Below are 13,624 nucleotides of genomic sequence, written 5' to 3'. Positions count from 1 at the left end.
GGCTAGATTGTTAACATTGTTATTTTTAGTTAGTTGAGTGGAGACAAAACCATATAGAGACAATCAATAAAATATTAATTCTAATTAAATTTAATCTTAAATGATAACATCAAATATGATAAAATATACTTATCTTCAAATATAACATGTTACATGCGTCTCCATACAAGTTTTTTCCATGGACAAAACCGATGTTGTCAACTTTCTATTGGTCTGGTACAAAGACTACTAGAAGAAATGGAACAAGGAATTTCATTCCAACCGAATGAGAATCAGCTGTCCCACTTTTTTATATCTAATGGAAAATTGAAACATACTTGAAAAGAAAAAAAATATAACATTTTTATATGATTTAATGAGATATGATTAACTTGGAACACGAGGATATAAAGTTTTGGGGATAGAGACGCTGGTTCCATAATTCCAGGCTCAAACATCTACTGAATTGCTTATACCAATTAGAGAGGCACAAAGTTATTTGGGCAACGGAATAAGAAAACAAATTCCTTGACCCACAGCAAGGGTCACGTCGTGTGCACATGTCAACTTCGCAGCTTTACGACACCATCTCCAATATTAATTGCAGCACCAATTAGACACCCACCCACCGAACCCGCTAAGATGGGAAATCTCTGACTTTTATTCGTTAAGTTCCAAAAAAGAAATCCCTCTTAATAAACCTATAATCCTACCTCATTCGAATCCTTATTCCAAAAAACACATGCTCCTAAACAAACCAACCAAAAGCTTGTATCCTTTGTTTGGTTTGGTAGGTCTCCTCTCAGCAAGAGAAATATTCTAAGACATTATTTTTTTTCTCTGGTTATTATTAAATTCAGTTATAAATAAAAATACACGACAAAAAAATAGGTGTATCAAGTATAAAATCCACAGGACATTTTTACAGTTAACATGACACGAAGTATGGAACATGTGTATTTGTATCACCATTCACCAGTGCCTCCCTTGAGAACCGGCACTGCCTTTGTTCTTTCCAAAGAAGGTATTCTTGGATTTTGACTTTGGTAATTCATGAATATCCATCACCTGAATAGTCCTTTGCTTTTTGGCTACACAGTCACACCCCACAAACAAACAAAAATTACCAGTCAGTACATATTTATATATAGAGAACTAGCATGATAAATGTGAACTATGAAAATGAAAATTCCACCATTTTCAGCTTCTTTATAGTTTGCTTGAAGCCTTTTTGTTGCAGAAGAAAGTCTCTCCGCATCAAAATTGCTCTCTCTCTGTTCTCTCTGTCTCTGCAATGCAATCATTCAGCATTCAACAAGTCAGGACCACTCAACTAGCTTTTACAAAAAAAATCCTAAGACCCTTTCACTTTAAAGTAAAGCTCCATATTCATTGTACTTTTGTTTTTAACTCACTCATGGGTTATATATTATATTTTCACTCCCCGTGATTTTGGAAACTGCATTATGAGCTAATCAGAGACTCCAATTCCAAAATGGTTATAAAATCATATCCCTACGATTTGAAGGGCAGAAGGAGCAGGGGTGTGAAGTGAAGGTGATGGAGTTGGTGCTTCTCTGCGACGAGGTATCACTTTTGATTTCAATTCTCCTTCATTGCGGTCAGACCCAGAACTCCCATCTGTCAGCAAAAAAATGAAAAATATGCAATATGCATCAGCCAAAACAAAACAGCACAAGATTTGAATCAAATGCTACTTACTGTGTGGATTCGGTGAGTATGCAAAATCAGGTATCTGCAAAACGAATGGAGTAATATTAGCATCAACCCAACCAAACCATAAACTTCACTCAGAGTTTGCATGTGAGTTGAGTTAAAAAAAAGGAAAAAGAAGAAAAGGAAGGGCTCAGAGTCATGTATTGATTGCTCAAAAGCCTTTTCCTTCCCCTGCTAAATCTCAAAAACTAACTCTCCCAAACAGACCTTAAGGGTGTGTTTGTGAGTTGAAGTTTCGAAGGGAATGAATGAGAATAGAAAGGTTAGAGAGTCATGAAATATACTGATGGGATGACTACAAAGTCATCTATTCCCATTCCTTCCGCTCCAATACTCAACTCGTGAACACACACTAAGAAAAATATAATTATTCACCTGGTGATGCCCACTTTGAGTGGTTTTATGAAGAGGAGGCGAGTCTCCATCACCTGCAAAATGGAAATGCAAACATTATTAATTACCCTAACCTTTAATCACCCAGAAACTTCCCCAGAAATTTAGATTCAAAATTTACCCATAAGAGTAGAAGTTTCTCCATGTGGATTCGACTTAACCCACTCATCCACAATTTCCTTCCACTTCCTGCAAATAATAACTAAATAAAGTTAATCAAATTTATAAAAATATACCATTAATTTCCGCAACAACAAAATCAAATGATGTCAATTACGCAACTTGACAAGTAGCTTCACCAATTTGCGGACATCATTAGAGGAATGCTTCCTCAACACATTCACGTGCCTCCCGATATCAGTTTCCTACAGATAAAAAAAATCAATCACACCATAAAAAATTTAACTAGGAAAAAAAACGTTTCAAGCAGAAGTTACCGTTAGAGCTTGGAATGTAATATCCATATCCTCGAGGTTTTGAAGCAAATCCACCAATGAATCTTCAGACTGAAAAATAAAAAATAAAAAACAAAAATAATAATAATAATGAAGCTTCAAATCTGATTAAAATTACGAAATAAATAAAATCGGATATTAAACAGTACTTGTTCAGGTTCTTCGAGTTGTTCTTTAATTTCCAGAATCTTCTTTTGTTCATCTTCGAACAAGCCACCATAAGGATCTAAATCGTTGTCGTTTTCGTTGTCGTTTTCGAGAGACTGTGGCGTTTCGGGGGAGGAGACAAAACGGCGTTGTTGTGGTTGTCGTTTAGGGCTACGGCTAGGGCTTATATGTTTCTTAACCTGGTTGGCGGTGACGACGCTACGGTTGCCGCCGACTTCGCAATTCCGGCAACTCAGAGGAGCATTGACGGCTGAGTATAGCCTCTCGACGATTGCGTCTCTCCGGCGCTTCAGTTCCTCGCCGGAATCCGTCGCGGCGACGGTTATTGCGGTGTCGATAAACGACCATACGTCCACGCCCGAACACTCCAATATGGAACGGAGATTGTCTGAATCCATAACCGAACCGAGTGCTTTGAAGGAAGAAGAAGCGATTTCGACGAAAACAAAGGAATCAATCAGAGAAAACGCGTTGGTGAAAACTGAGAAAAACGATTATGTTTTTTCAGAATATTCGTTGTTGCGTTTCATGCAGAAGAGATAGGTCGAAACGACGAGATAGGTCGAAACGACGAGATAGGTCGAAACGGTGAGATAGAATTATAAAAAGGCATAGATCTGAGGAATTGAGTTGAAGATGGTAAATAAAAAGGTCGTAAGGTTATATCGATAGTAATATAATCTTTAGTCCATAAGAGATATATTCTAATAATAAAATGGTTTGTAGATAAGAGAGGAGAGAGTATATTCATCCATAATCCATAATAATACAATGGCTAAGAAAATATAATATAAAGATTTATATATAATTTATCTATACTTTTATACTATATATAAAGTCAAAATATAGTGTAACTATCACTATGATATAATTTATATATTCTTATTTTACCCTTCAATTTTTAATTTAAAAAAACAATACAATACTATATAACCACCTCAAACACATGAATTATAAATTATGTATTCTAATAAAGACAAAAAAAATATAATTTAAATTAAATACAATACAAAAAGTATATTTTAATTCTACAAAATGAAATGTATAACGTAATTGTATATAAAATTTGTTATTATTTCTATTATTTTTTTAAAAATCCATAAGTTAATAATTATTAAAAATGAATTATTAAACTGATATTGTATAAAAAATTTACACCGTGTATATATATTTTTTAATCACAAACAACATAATGGTTTGGACCTAGTAGAAGAGAGTATATTTTTTTGTATTTCCATTTTTGTGATCTTAGATTTAATAATTATTTGACATGTTTCTGTTCTGTGACTACTCACTATGGTTGCTTCTATATCTTACATGTAGTAAACTTATTACTCAAATCAGCAATTGATAGAATTTAAAATTTATTTCGGCTTATGAAACTTACAAATAAAAGCAATTTGTTTTAGATATCTTGGTAGAGACAGAAATGTGTATATGTGCATACTTTTCAATATTATGAACATATATTAATGATTTTGCATTTACAAAGAAGCACAATAATAACTAAAATAGGCACTTAGGAGAGTAAGAAAAAATGAATGATAGTAAATACCTTCTCTTTATTCTTATTGACTTTATCATCTCTGATTTTCATTTCATGCAATTCTTTCCCAACACTCTCCGCCTGATCTTTGCAAACAATGCAGCTAGATGCAACACTGCAACAACCTTTTTAATGTTGGCCCGCTGGGCCAGCTCGGCCCGGCCCTCCGTGTCCCGTCTAAAAACGGGCTTCCAAAACGAGTTGAATTCGTACTTTTGGGCTAAAACCCTAAGTCCGGCCTGCTAAAAATACCTATCCGAACGGGCTATATTGCTATTTCTAGTACTGTGGTATTTGTGGGTGGAAAAGGTAAGAGCCAAAAGCTGAGTACTGGGGACAAATACAACCCCACTGTTCCATTTGGTGCGCTTGGGTACTTTTTAAGGGCATAAGCAAAGGGGAGATGAATGAAGGGGAGAGAGTTCTTTGAACTTTAGATGACTTTCAAACTTTTATATCACCACCTAATTTCTATTTATTGTTTTGTTTAAATGGCTACTCTAATTTTTGGGAAATACATTATACAAAAGACCTTTTAGAAAAGGGTAGGTACGTGAAAACCAGAAAACTCATAACTCAGTCATAAGGTTTCATAGATTATTAGATATGTTATGTAAAGAAAAAGTCATATTTAGATATCTGCCAGCGTAGCCATGACTTCGACAGAAAAAAATCAATTTGAGTGGGTTCAAGGGTGGAGATAGGTTTTTGTAGTTTGTGATTTGAGAGAGAGAGAGGCATGTCCTTCCTCCACCACCAAACTAACCCTACTTAAAAGAAAAAATGCATGTTTTATATTATGTTTATTTAATTACATCATTGCTAAGATTAATTAAGAGAAAATGGTTGAAAAGATTAGCCATAAATTTCTCCCTTAACAAAATAAATAATCAAAGAGATAAGGGAGAAGAAAATACACAATGATTTTTATACTTGTTGTTCACTGAAGGCTACATCCAGTACTCTTCCAATACAAGAGATTTTTCCACTAAAGATTACGAATTGCAATTACAATATCTCACCACGGAATCTCTATGTACCTTACACACTCCATAATCCTTATTCATTCTTGGAAAAACACATTTTTAAGTGATTCTAATCTTCTTTCTTATCACACATTTGTGAAAGAAAATATTTTGCAATAATGATGAAGAATGTTCAACAATGGTGGAATTGCCTTTACAAGTTTGAAAGTAATGTAACTTGCAATTCAATCAACTCTTTTGTATACTTAGTAATAATGCTCTTTATAAGTTGGTAAATTAGAACATTATACTTTTAAGCAACTTCAGAAAAATCAATTTTGAAAGTTTAAGAACTAGTTGCCAAAAGTGCAGAAAATAATTTCAGAATGTGTGTAAGAGCTTTTGAAATTTGTATGAGAGTTGTGTGTTTGTGTTGTGAGATTCAATGCCTTTAAATAGACTTTTCAATCACTCATAGTGCCTCTACGAAAAGGTAGGAATGGATTGGAGTGAAGACATTTCGTTTGAGATGAAAACCTTTCATTTTGAAATCAGAAATCTAATGCAACATCACCCTGTAATCGATTACAACTAGTGGGTAATCGATTACCCAAACATTCTGTCCACTAGGCATTTAATTTCGATTTAGAGTAACTGATTACAACAAGTGGGTAATCGGTTAGTCAACTTTATTAAAACTGGTAATTTATTACTCAAATACAGTAATGGATTGCTCTCGTCAGTTTTAAGTTGGATAACTCTTTTCTCACACGTAACATGTTACTTAGATGCACTAACCCGTTACACACTATTTTTGAAAATTGCTTTAAGTATTTTGAAGTGTTTCAATTTTCTTTTAAAAATATTTTGAGTCTTACTACTATTGTATATTCAAGAGTATGAGTATAGGATAGAAGTACATATTTAGACTTAGACTAATTTGTCTTGAAGCTTTGTCTTCTTTGTCTTCATAAGTATTCTTCATTTTCTTCTTTTTGGTGATGTCAGTGTCTTCATCAAAACTGTGTCAAAGTCAGGAGGAAATATCTTCTTCACACATATTGCTAATATTTTTCTAGGTATTCGTTGCTATAGGTAGGGGTGACCGGTGAGAATGGATCAAGTAAGGTTTGTCCTTTAATCGATCCTAAAATTAGTCGGTTTTTGTTTGAATCTGAAGTCGGTCCTAGACTCGAAGCTAACCCAACTCCAAATGTTGATTAAGACAACCTTTGAACTCAAATTTGATCATAGACCCGATTAAATATAATATATTTTTTTAATAAAGTCTTTTTTTAATATTACTTATTATTATGAATATTTAATTTGATATATGAAATAAATATGTGTATATATATATATATTATATAATGAAAAATTAGATCAATAATAATATTTTCGATCAAATAATGTTATTAATATGTACACAATTGAATAGACACTCATACAAAAAATGATTAATGGGTGACCATGGAATTGGTCGGCTTGTTCATGTTTATCCCTTACTATACCCTAAATATTGGCCGGATCTAATATTTTAACATGGATCTATATCGGATTAAATACCAGCTATATATGGATCTGCTCATTATCAGGCCTTACAAAATGAATGGGTAGAGTAAGGTCTTGTATGGTTTGTTTGCTAGTTGAATTTTGGAAAGAAAAAGAAAGAAAAAGAATGTTAGCCATGAATAATTGTGTAATACAATTTCCAACATTAATATATTTTTATTTTCGTCCCCTGTCTCTAACACGCCCACATGTCCCTTCTTTTCCTCTCCTTGGCTGAGATCCAAACTTTGTGGAAAATACTTTCTTAATTATGCAATGAGAAAATACTATATGCAATTGTTTTTTCCTCTTTTCTTTTCTCATGGTAAATATTTCACATAACATGGAGGATTTTTATAGTATCAAGTATCAACACAAAAAAAATCTTTGACATAGATTATTTTGTTTCACTTACTTGTAGTAGAAAGTAATGAGAATAGAAGATTTCCATTCCAACACATCAATCACTATTCTTACATTAATCATCTTTAAATCTTAACTAAAAATAAGACATCCGCTAATATTTAAAGTGCTTCTTAGCAGTAAGACACACTAGAAAAAACAGTCTAATAAACCCAGCAAGTTAGTATTAAGTTGCCCCACATTAAATTAGTATCACAAACATACACATTAGACTTTTATTTCCATATACTAATATAACACTAAACTTAAGCAAGTACTTTCAGTAAAACCACAAAATAACAAACTCAAAATGGGGCGAATTATTATATTATACCATAATTACAAAAAAACAGCATCAGTTCTGGTTCATCTTTACCAGTACAAAAGGAGAGATATATTATAAACCCTCAAAAAAATTGAGTTGATGCATTGTCACATGGCTCATATTGCTTTGAAAGAGTGTGTTGTGGGGTCATAGCCATACTATGATCACATGTCAAGATAAGCATGCAAAATACCAAAATTCAACTAAACGTTAGTGCTATGGCAAAGATAAAACTGCAATGCTGTGACAAAATGAACCATGTTACCATCTTCATCTGAGTGATGAGAATCTCCCGAAGCTCCTCAGTTTTGCATATTTGATTCCTCTGTTTTCTTACAGGCATCTAATATCAAATCAATTAGCTTGTCCTTATTAGGTACGACCGGATCAGCGACAAATGAATAGCTCTTTTGGGATCTATGCTTCTCTTTGCAGCTCCCAGAGGGGATTTTGGAAACGGTGCTCTGAGTAAACTCGGTGGATTTATCTAAAAGATCAGCCACATAATTTCCCCAATGATCAACACATTTCAACTTCTCTGCTTCCTTACTTTGGTACAAATCCACAAAATGCAAAAGAGAACTGTCTTTTTCATTGCATTTTAGCATTGCATGCTCTTCAGGGTCAGTTAAACAAGGGATATCTCCTTCAGATTCAGAAGAATCATCATCTAAGACTATTGGTTCATAATCAGGATGCCTTGGTATATCCAAATCTTTGACTTTCGGACTTAATTTTGATTCCAGATCGCTATGGTTGGAATTGTGGATGATAGGACCCAATTCTTCCCACGGAGAGTCAATGTTATCATCTTCAGTGGCTGAATTGGTCATTTCAGAATCTGAGTTGCAGACTGCATGACTGGCATTGATAACTGCGGTGTTGAGGATGGAAGCTTCTCCGTCAGAAGCAAGAACATCAGGATCAGAAGGAAAAATAAAAGGGGACTCTAATTTAGCTCCAGGCATTATCTGTAATAAAGATGTCAATTTTTTATAACCAAGCTTCTGAATATCAAGATGATAGCCATGCCTGTTAACAAATAGATTTTGGAAAGATCTAATATTATATCCCTCTGGACGTTCTCTCAATACCTCTTTCACAAGTTTCTGACAATATGCTAATATATCATTTACAGACTTCTCAGTACATTTCGTTTCAGTGGCAGGTTCGGAAACTCCAGTATGAGGATTACTCTGATTCTGTTTCTCCACATCATATTCAGATGTTTTTTTGTAAGCTGGGTTGTGAAGTTATATTTAGAAAGAGAGATCTCAAGCCATTTGCACCATGAGATTGGCCCGTCGGCGAGCCCTTCTGAACTGGTTGAGTTAGCGTAAAAGGAAAAGAATGGGATGGCCTTTCCTCCAACCATTTTTTCTCTGCCATTAACAAACCCACCAGCTTAAGGATATCTTCTTCAGTAAGTGATCTAAGAAACAAGGGTCCACCCTTCTGCAATTTATGTGCCATATCCTCCCTGAAACAAACAACATATAGCAGAATATTACTAAGTTACTCTTTTAACAAATAGCTAAAAATTAAATCCTGAAAAAAATTGAAACGGTCATGCAACTTTCAATAGAAAAACTTTATAAGTATATGATAATCGTTAACGTGGTTTTAGTAAAACCTCAACTTCAAAGTTTTAGTAAGACATGGGGGAGCAGGACAATCATTCCTTTAATCAGTAACAAACTTCTAGTTCATAAAATAATTAAAAAATACTAACAAACCCCTAAGCCTTATGTGACATGAGCCCAACCAAATATATCACCCTCCATTCGCAAAAAGAGGTGGATCTGTATGAACATTTGAAATATATCTGCATCTGTATATTGAGTGAATAGGGATGCATCTGAAGATTTTCTTGAAGATTACAGACACATATAGTCTAGGGCATGAATTTGGTTTGCTGGTATATGGGAAGTTTTGAATTATAGGAATAATATTATATTCAGAAGTGAGAGCATAAATACCCAAGCTGTAGTTGAAAGGATTAAACTAGCATCCTTGACTTGGATCAAGGAAAAGGGTGATAGATTTTATTATTCCTTCACTGAATGGTACACCAACCCATTGGTGTGCTTAGGGAATGGTGTCAGAAGCACATAAAGGATGCAATAAGTACCAAATAGGAGCAACTGATACATATAACATACTAATAACAAAGATGTAGTATTTGTTTAGCTATACGAGCCTGTGAAAGAAATAGGGAGTAGGGACTAATTGGACCTCTGATATACCTATCATGCACAATTTGTGGAGTGTACCATGGGTTGGGGGTAGCCCTCTTACACCCATTAATAAATTTTATTTGCTGATAAAAAAAACAAATATATACTTCCATAAGAGAGAAAGTTTTGTGGAGAACGGGCAGTGAGATTGTGTGTTGCAAGCACATGTGTATTTTGTCTGTCATCTCAGCTCAATTATCAACTTATTATTATAGAGTTGGGGAAGTGACAGGTCACATTTGTATGCATCCTATCCTACTAATCTCGACCAAAAGTTTATTTCTATGCAGTATACTGCTAGTTCCAGTTCTTATCTGACATTCAACACATTGACTCATACAACACACACTTTCTTCTCTCTTTCTCATCACACAATCAATCTATCACATTTTCTTCTTTCATAGGTGGTTGAGGTTCAGACTACAACTTTGAAGTCATGAATGAGTGAAGGAGGCCAAAAGTTGGCTATCACCCATAGCAAGAGGCAAATTTTTCAACAGATTGGTATTAAACTATTATGCACACTAACCTGCTTCTTGACTGGGAGAAAAGAAGAGATCCTTTGGTGCTGAAAACAAAAGATTCCATGTCACTCCAAAAGGATTCACTAGAAAATAACTCAGGCTTTCCTGAATGACTATCATTCTGGTCCAGTTCTGATAACATAGCCTCTTCAGAATGACCAACAGTCTGGTCCAGATTGAATAACTTGAGTTCTTCAGAATGATTAACAGTCTTGTGGAGTTGGAAAAGCTTGGACTCTTTATAATGATTAACAATCTTGTCATGTTCAGATAACTTATGTTCCTCGGAATGATTAACAGTATGGTCCGGTTCAGAAAACTTAAGCTCTTCAGAACAACTAACAGTCTTGTCCGGTTCAGACAACTTGAGCTCCTCAGAATGACTATCCATCTTGTCCTGATAACTGGTCAAACCATCAGACCTAGGATGGCTTTTTGAAAACGGCCACCAACTTCTGATCCAACTAAAGAAAGTTGAACATTTCCTATAAGTTTCAGCATTATTATTAGAACTTTTGTCAGCCACAGAGTCATTAACAGGCAAAAAATATGAGCTGCGGCAAATTTTATCAGCATCCTTTCTAGTTGGCTTCTCATATTTACCCCCAGTTTTAAAGTTTTCAGATTTATCATTCATAATACAATTGTTTTCCACTGTTGTATAAGAACTCCCATTAGCACGATTCTCTGGAATTGTATATTTTTCTGGATTTTTATGAGTTACATCCTTTGACCTAACAAAGTCATTATCAAGTGACTGTTTTGAACTTTTATACAACGATTTCTTAGTTTTGGAAATTTCGTTGTCCTTGAGAGGTGGTTTAATCTCTGACAATTGAGCATCAGCAACACCTACAATCTTTTCACTATCCAGTGAAGATATCTGAAACTCTTTCAGGAGTTCACCCATGCGTCTTTCAGTGGAAGGAGAAAATGATGGTTTACCATCCACATATTCCACACTAGATTTGTCAAGTGAAGGGACCTGTTGGAACGATTTTGAACCATCAACTATACTCCTTTCATGCAATGAGGCTATTGAGAGTGTCTCATCTGCATCTCTAACCATATTTTTAACCTCACCATCTGACTTTGGAGTTGCTCCATAGCCCTTTCCCTTATCCTTCATAGCAGAAGTTGTTGATGGCAAAACAATGCTTTTAGCAGGTTCAGAGGATCTTTGGTGGATTAAACGTACACAAAAATTACCATTACCTAAAGACTGGAGCTGTATGTTTGGAATTGATAAAAGAAAGCGAGAAAACGTTTTATGTCCATAGAAGGATTTATCCAAATGCATGTCACATTTTGCCAACTCTGCACGAAGATCAAAAATGGAGATTCCTTTTGGATGGGAGTTCAATATATATCTAACCTTCTTTACAATTGACTTCGGAATTACACCTGGCTTCGACTCTAAGGTCGGTTTATAGATCTCCACAGCGGGTGAAGATGTAGACTGCTCAACAGCTGAGAAGGGGTTTTCAAGAGGCATCTTATAGTTTCCATACCAAGAACCAAACGGACCATCCGGAGGATGGTTCAAATGTTTCCCAGTAAGATCTTCTCCCTTAATCAATGAAGGCCATTGCCATGCTATAGTTGCTGCACTGCAGAGCAAATCGGAAGCCTTTCCTGATGTTGCAAGCAATATATTATAGTTATTCATTCTTAACCGATGCAATAAGCCAGCAAAGTCCTTATCACCAGAAATCAGAAAGAGATGTGCAGGTGGAGGATTTTGGGAAACCCAATGCATAAGATCAACAAGAAGAGATCTATCAGCACTATTCTTTCCACCTGCAACAAACAAACAGAGTAGTTAAAGATATCATAATTTGGAAAGCTAAAACTATAGATGAGTGAAAAGATTCAGAAAGTCTCGGTGCTACAATACATAAGCCGTAAGCCATTTACAATAACAGTGTTCTAAATTGCAGAAAAAGTGGCCATGATGGCAATCATGATGACCTCGCTGAGTCCCAAAATTGTAACAATGCAGTTGCAGAGTGCAATTTAAAATGCTGGTCATTAGTGTGACGCATGCAGTCGCGATTATTATACACATGTTCAAATTTTGGATGTAACTATTGATGGCATTGACACATCATCACTCAATTGGCTTACTTAATTGATGGCGAGGACTAAGAACAATTAAAGATTCTAACATTTTAAGCACTCCAACTAAAGAGTAACTTTATATAACAAGGACTAAAATGAAAAAGAGAAAAAACTTTATGCATCGACTGTCATTGTATCATCTATCATTCATATCTAATCATTATTGACTCTTCAAAAAAGTACAAGTAATACAAATGAATGATGACCTGTGTACAAATCTTTACATTGACGATGCATGTATATTATACTCAATGAAAAATGTATAACTTTATGGGACTAAAAACTGGATTAACTCTAACCAAATGGAAATAAAGTATAGAAATGAAAGAAAAAGAGAAAAGGATAAACCATTAGGAATATGGGTTAGATAAATGCCAGTGTAAGCAAGAGCTTCTTGATTATCCTTGGAGAACTGAAGAACATTGCCGAAACCGGTTATATGAAGAGGGCCCTTTATCCTATTTGCCCTAACTGCTTCCATTATTGCCGGTGCAATCTTGCAAACGTTAATTCCTCTGGGTAAGGTGCAGTTCTCGAAATCCCACCACACTGAAACCCTCACATTCCGAGAAATTGAAGATGATGATGATGGTTGTGATGATGATTGGTAATTGGGTGATGCAGAAAAGTGAAACAGCTGAAAGACATGCACACGCGCTTGTGAGAGAGTGGTGAGATGTTTTGGGAGGAGAGGGTTCATGATGAGTGGTTGGGGTTAGAAGGAAATGGGAGAAGTGGTTGTTGTTGTTGATGTTGGTGTTGGAGTTATGAGTTGATACATGCATCTGCATGAAAGTGTGTGTGTGAGGAAATGAGGAATGAAAGGGGAAGAAGAGGGTTTAGGAAGATGAGAATAGTGCTAAAACGCTTGCATTTCATACTCTCATTTTGCTATATGACAATTCAGGAAATGAAATCTTTTGTTAATGTTCTTGGTTATGCTTCCGTTCACACACCATTTTAATTAACTACCAACTACACAAACATTGGTCTAGTGCTTAAAGTGTTTCTACTTTCTACTCCGAAACGTTTAATTTTTGGTAAACCAACTTATTCAAAGAGATAATTATACATTTTAAAAGATATTACTTTTTTAACTATGAGATAAGATGATACCATTGTCACTACAAACAAAAAAACTATTTTAATTAGGTACACTTTATTTTCATTTTAACTTCTTAAATTATCACCATAAACTTCATTTTTAAGTAAATCTAATCT

General features: G+C 34.8%; 1 protein-coding gene and 1 pseudogene across 5 annotated transcripts; both read right to left on the bottom strand.

Moving 5' to 3' along the window:
- Window positions 1–794: 794 nt before the first annotated feature.
- LOC109341523 (probable mediator of RNA polymerase II transcription subunit 26c) lies at window positions 795–3,350 on the bottom strand. Of its 5 annotated transcripts, none has more exons than XM_019579455.1 (9): window positions 2,714–3,350; window positions 2,547–2,615; window positions 2,392–2,474; window positions 2,231–2,298; window positions 2,092–2,144; window positions 1,702–1,735; window positions 1,499–1,620; window positions 1,175–1,268; window positions 795–1,070 (listed from the first exon to the last, which is right to left on the bottom strand). In XM_019579455.1, the coding sequence occupies exons 1-9, from the start codon at window positions 3,128–3,130 to the stop codon at window positions 952–954; spliced, it is 1,059 nt and encodes a 352-aa protein (XP_019435000.1). In that variant the 5' UTR covers window positions 3,131–3,350; the 3' UTR covers window positions 795–951. The 5 variants fall into 5 exon arrangements, 2 of the variants coding, with proteins under 2 accessions (XP_019435000.1, XP_019435001.1); XM_019579456.1 differs by having other exon boundaries at window positions 2,547–2,619; window positions 2,718–3,350; XR_002106963.1 differs by having other exon boundaries at window positions 962–1,070; window positions 1,175–1,269; window positions 1,520–1,620.
- A 4,163-nt stretch (window positions 3,351–7,513) lies between these two features.
- Window positions 7,514–13,318, bottom strand: LOC109341518 (annotated as a pseudogene).
- Window positions 13,319–13,624: the final 306 nt, after the last annotated feature.

This window comes from Lupinus angustifolius, unplaced genomic scaffold (genome assembly GCF_001865875.1).
Source record: "Lupinus angustifolius cultivar Tanjil unplaced genomic scaffold, LupAngTanjil_v1.0 Scaffold_492, whole genome shotgun sequence".
Lineage (NCBI taxonomy): Eukaryota > Viridiplantae > Streptophyta > Magnoliopsida > Fabales > Fabaceae > Lupinus > Lupinus angustifolius.
The sequence above is the reverse complement of the archived record's forward strand: the minus strand, read 5'-3'. Positions and strand labels throughout refer to the sequence as shown.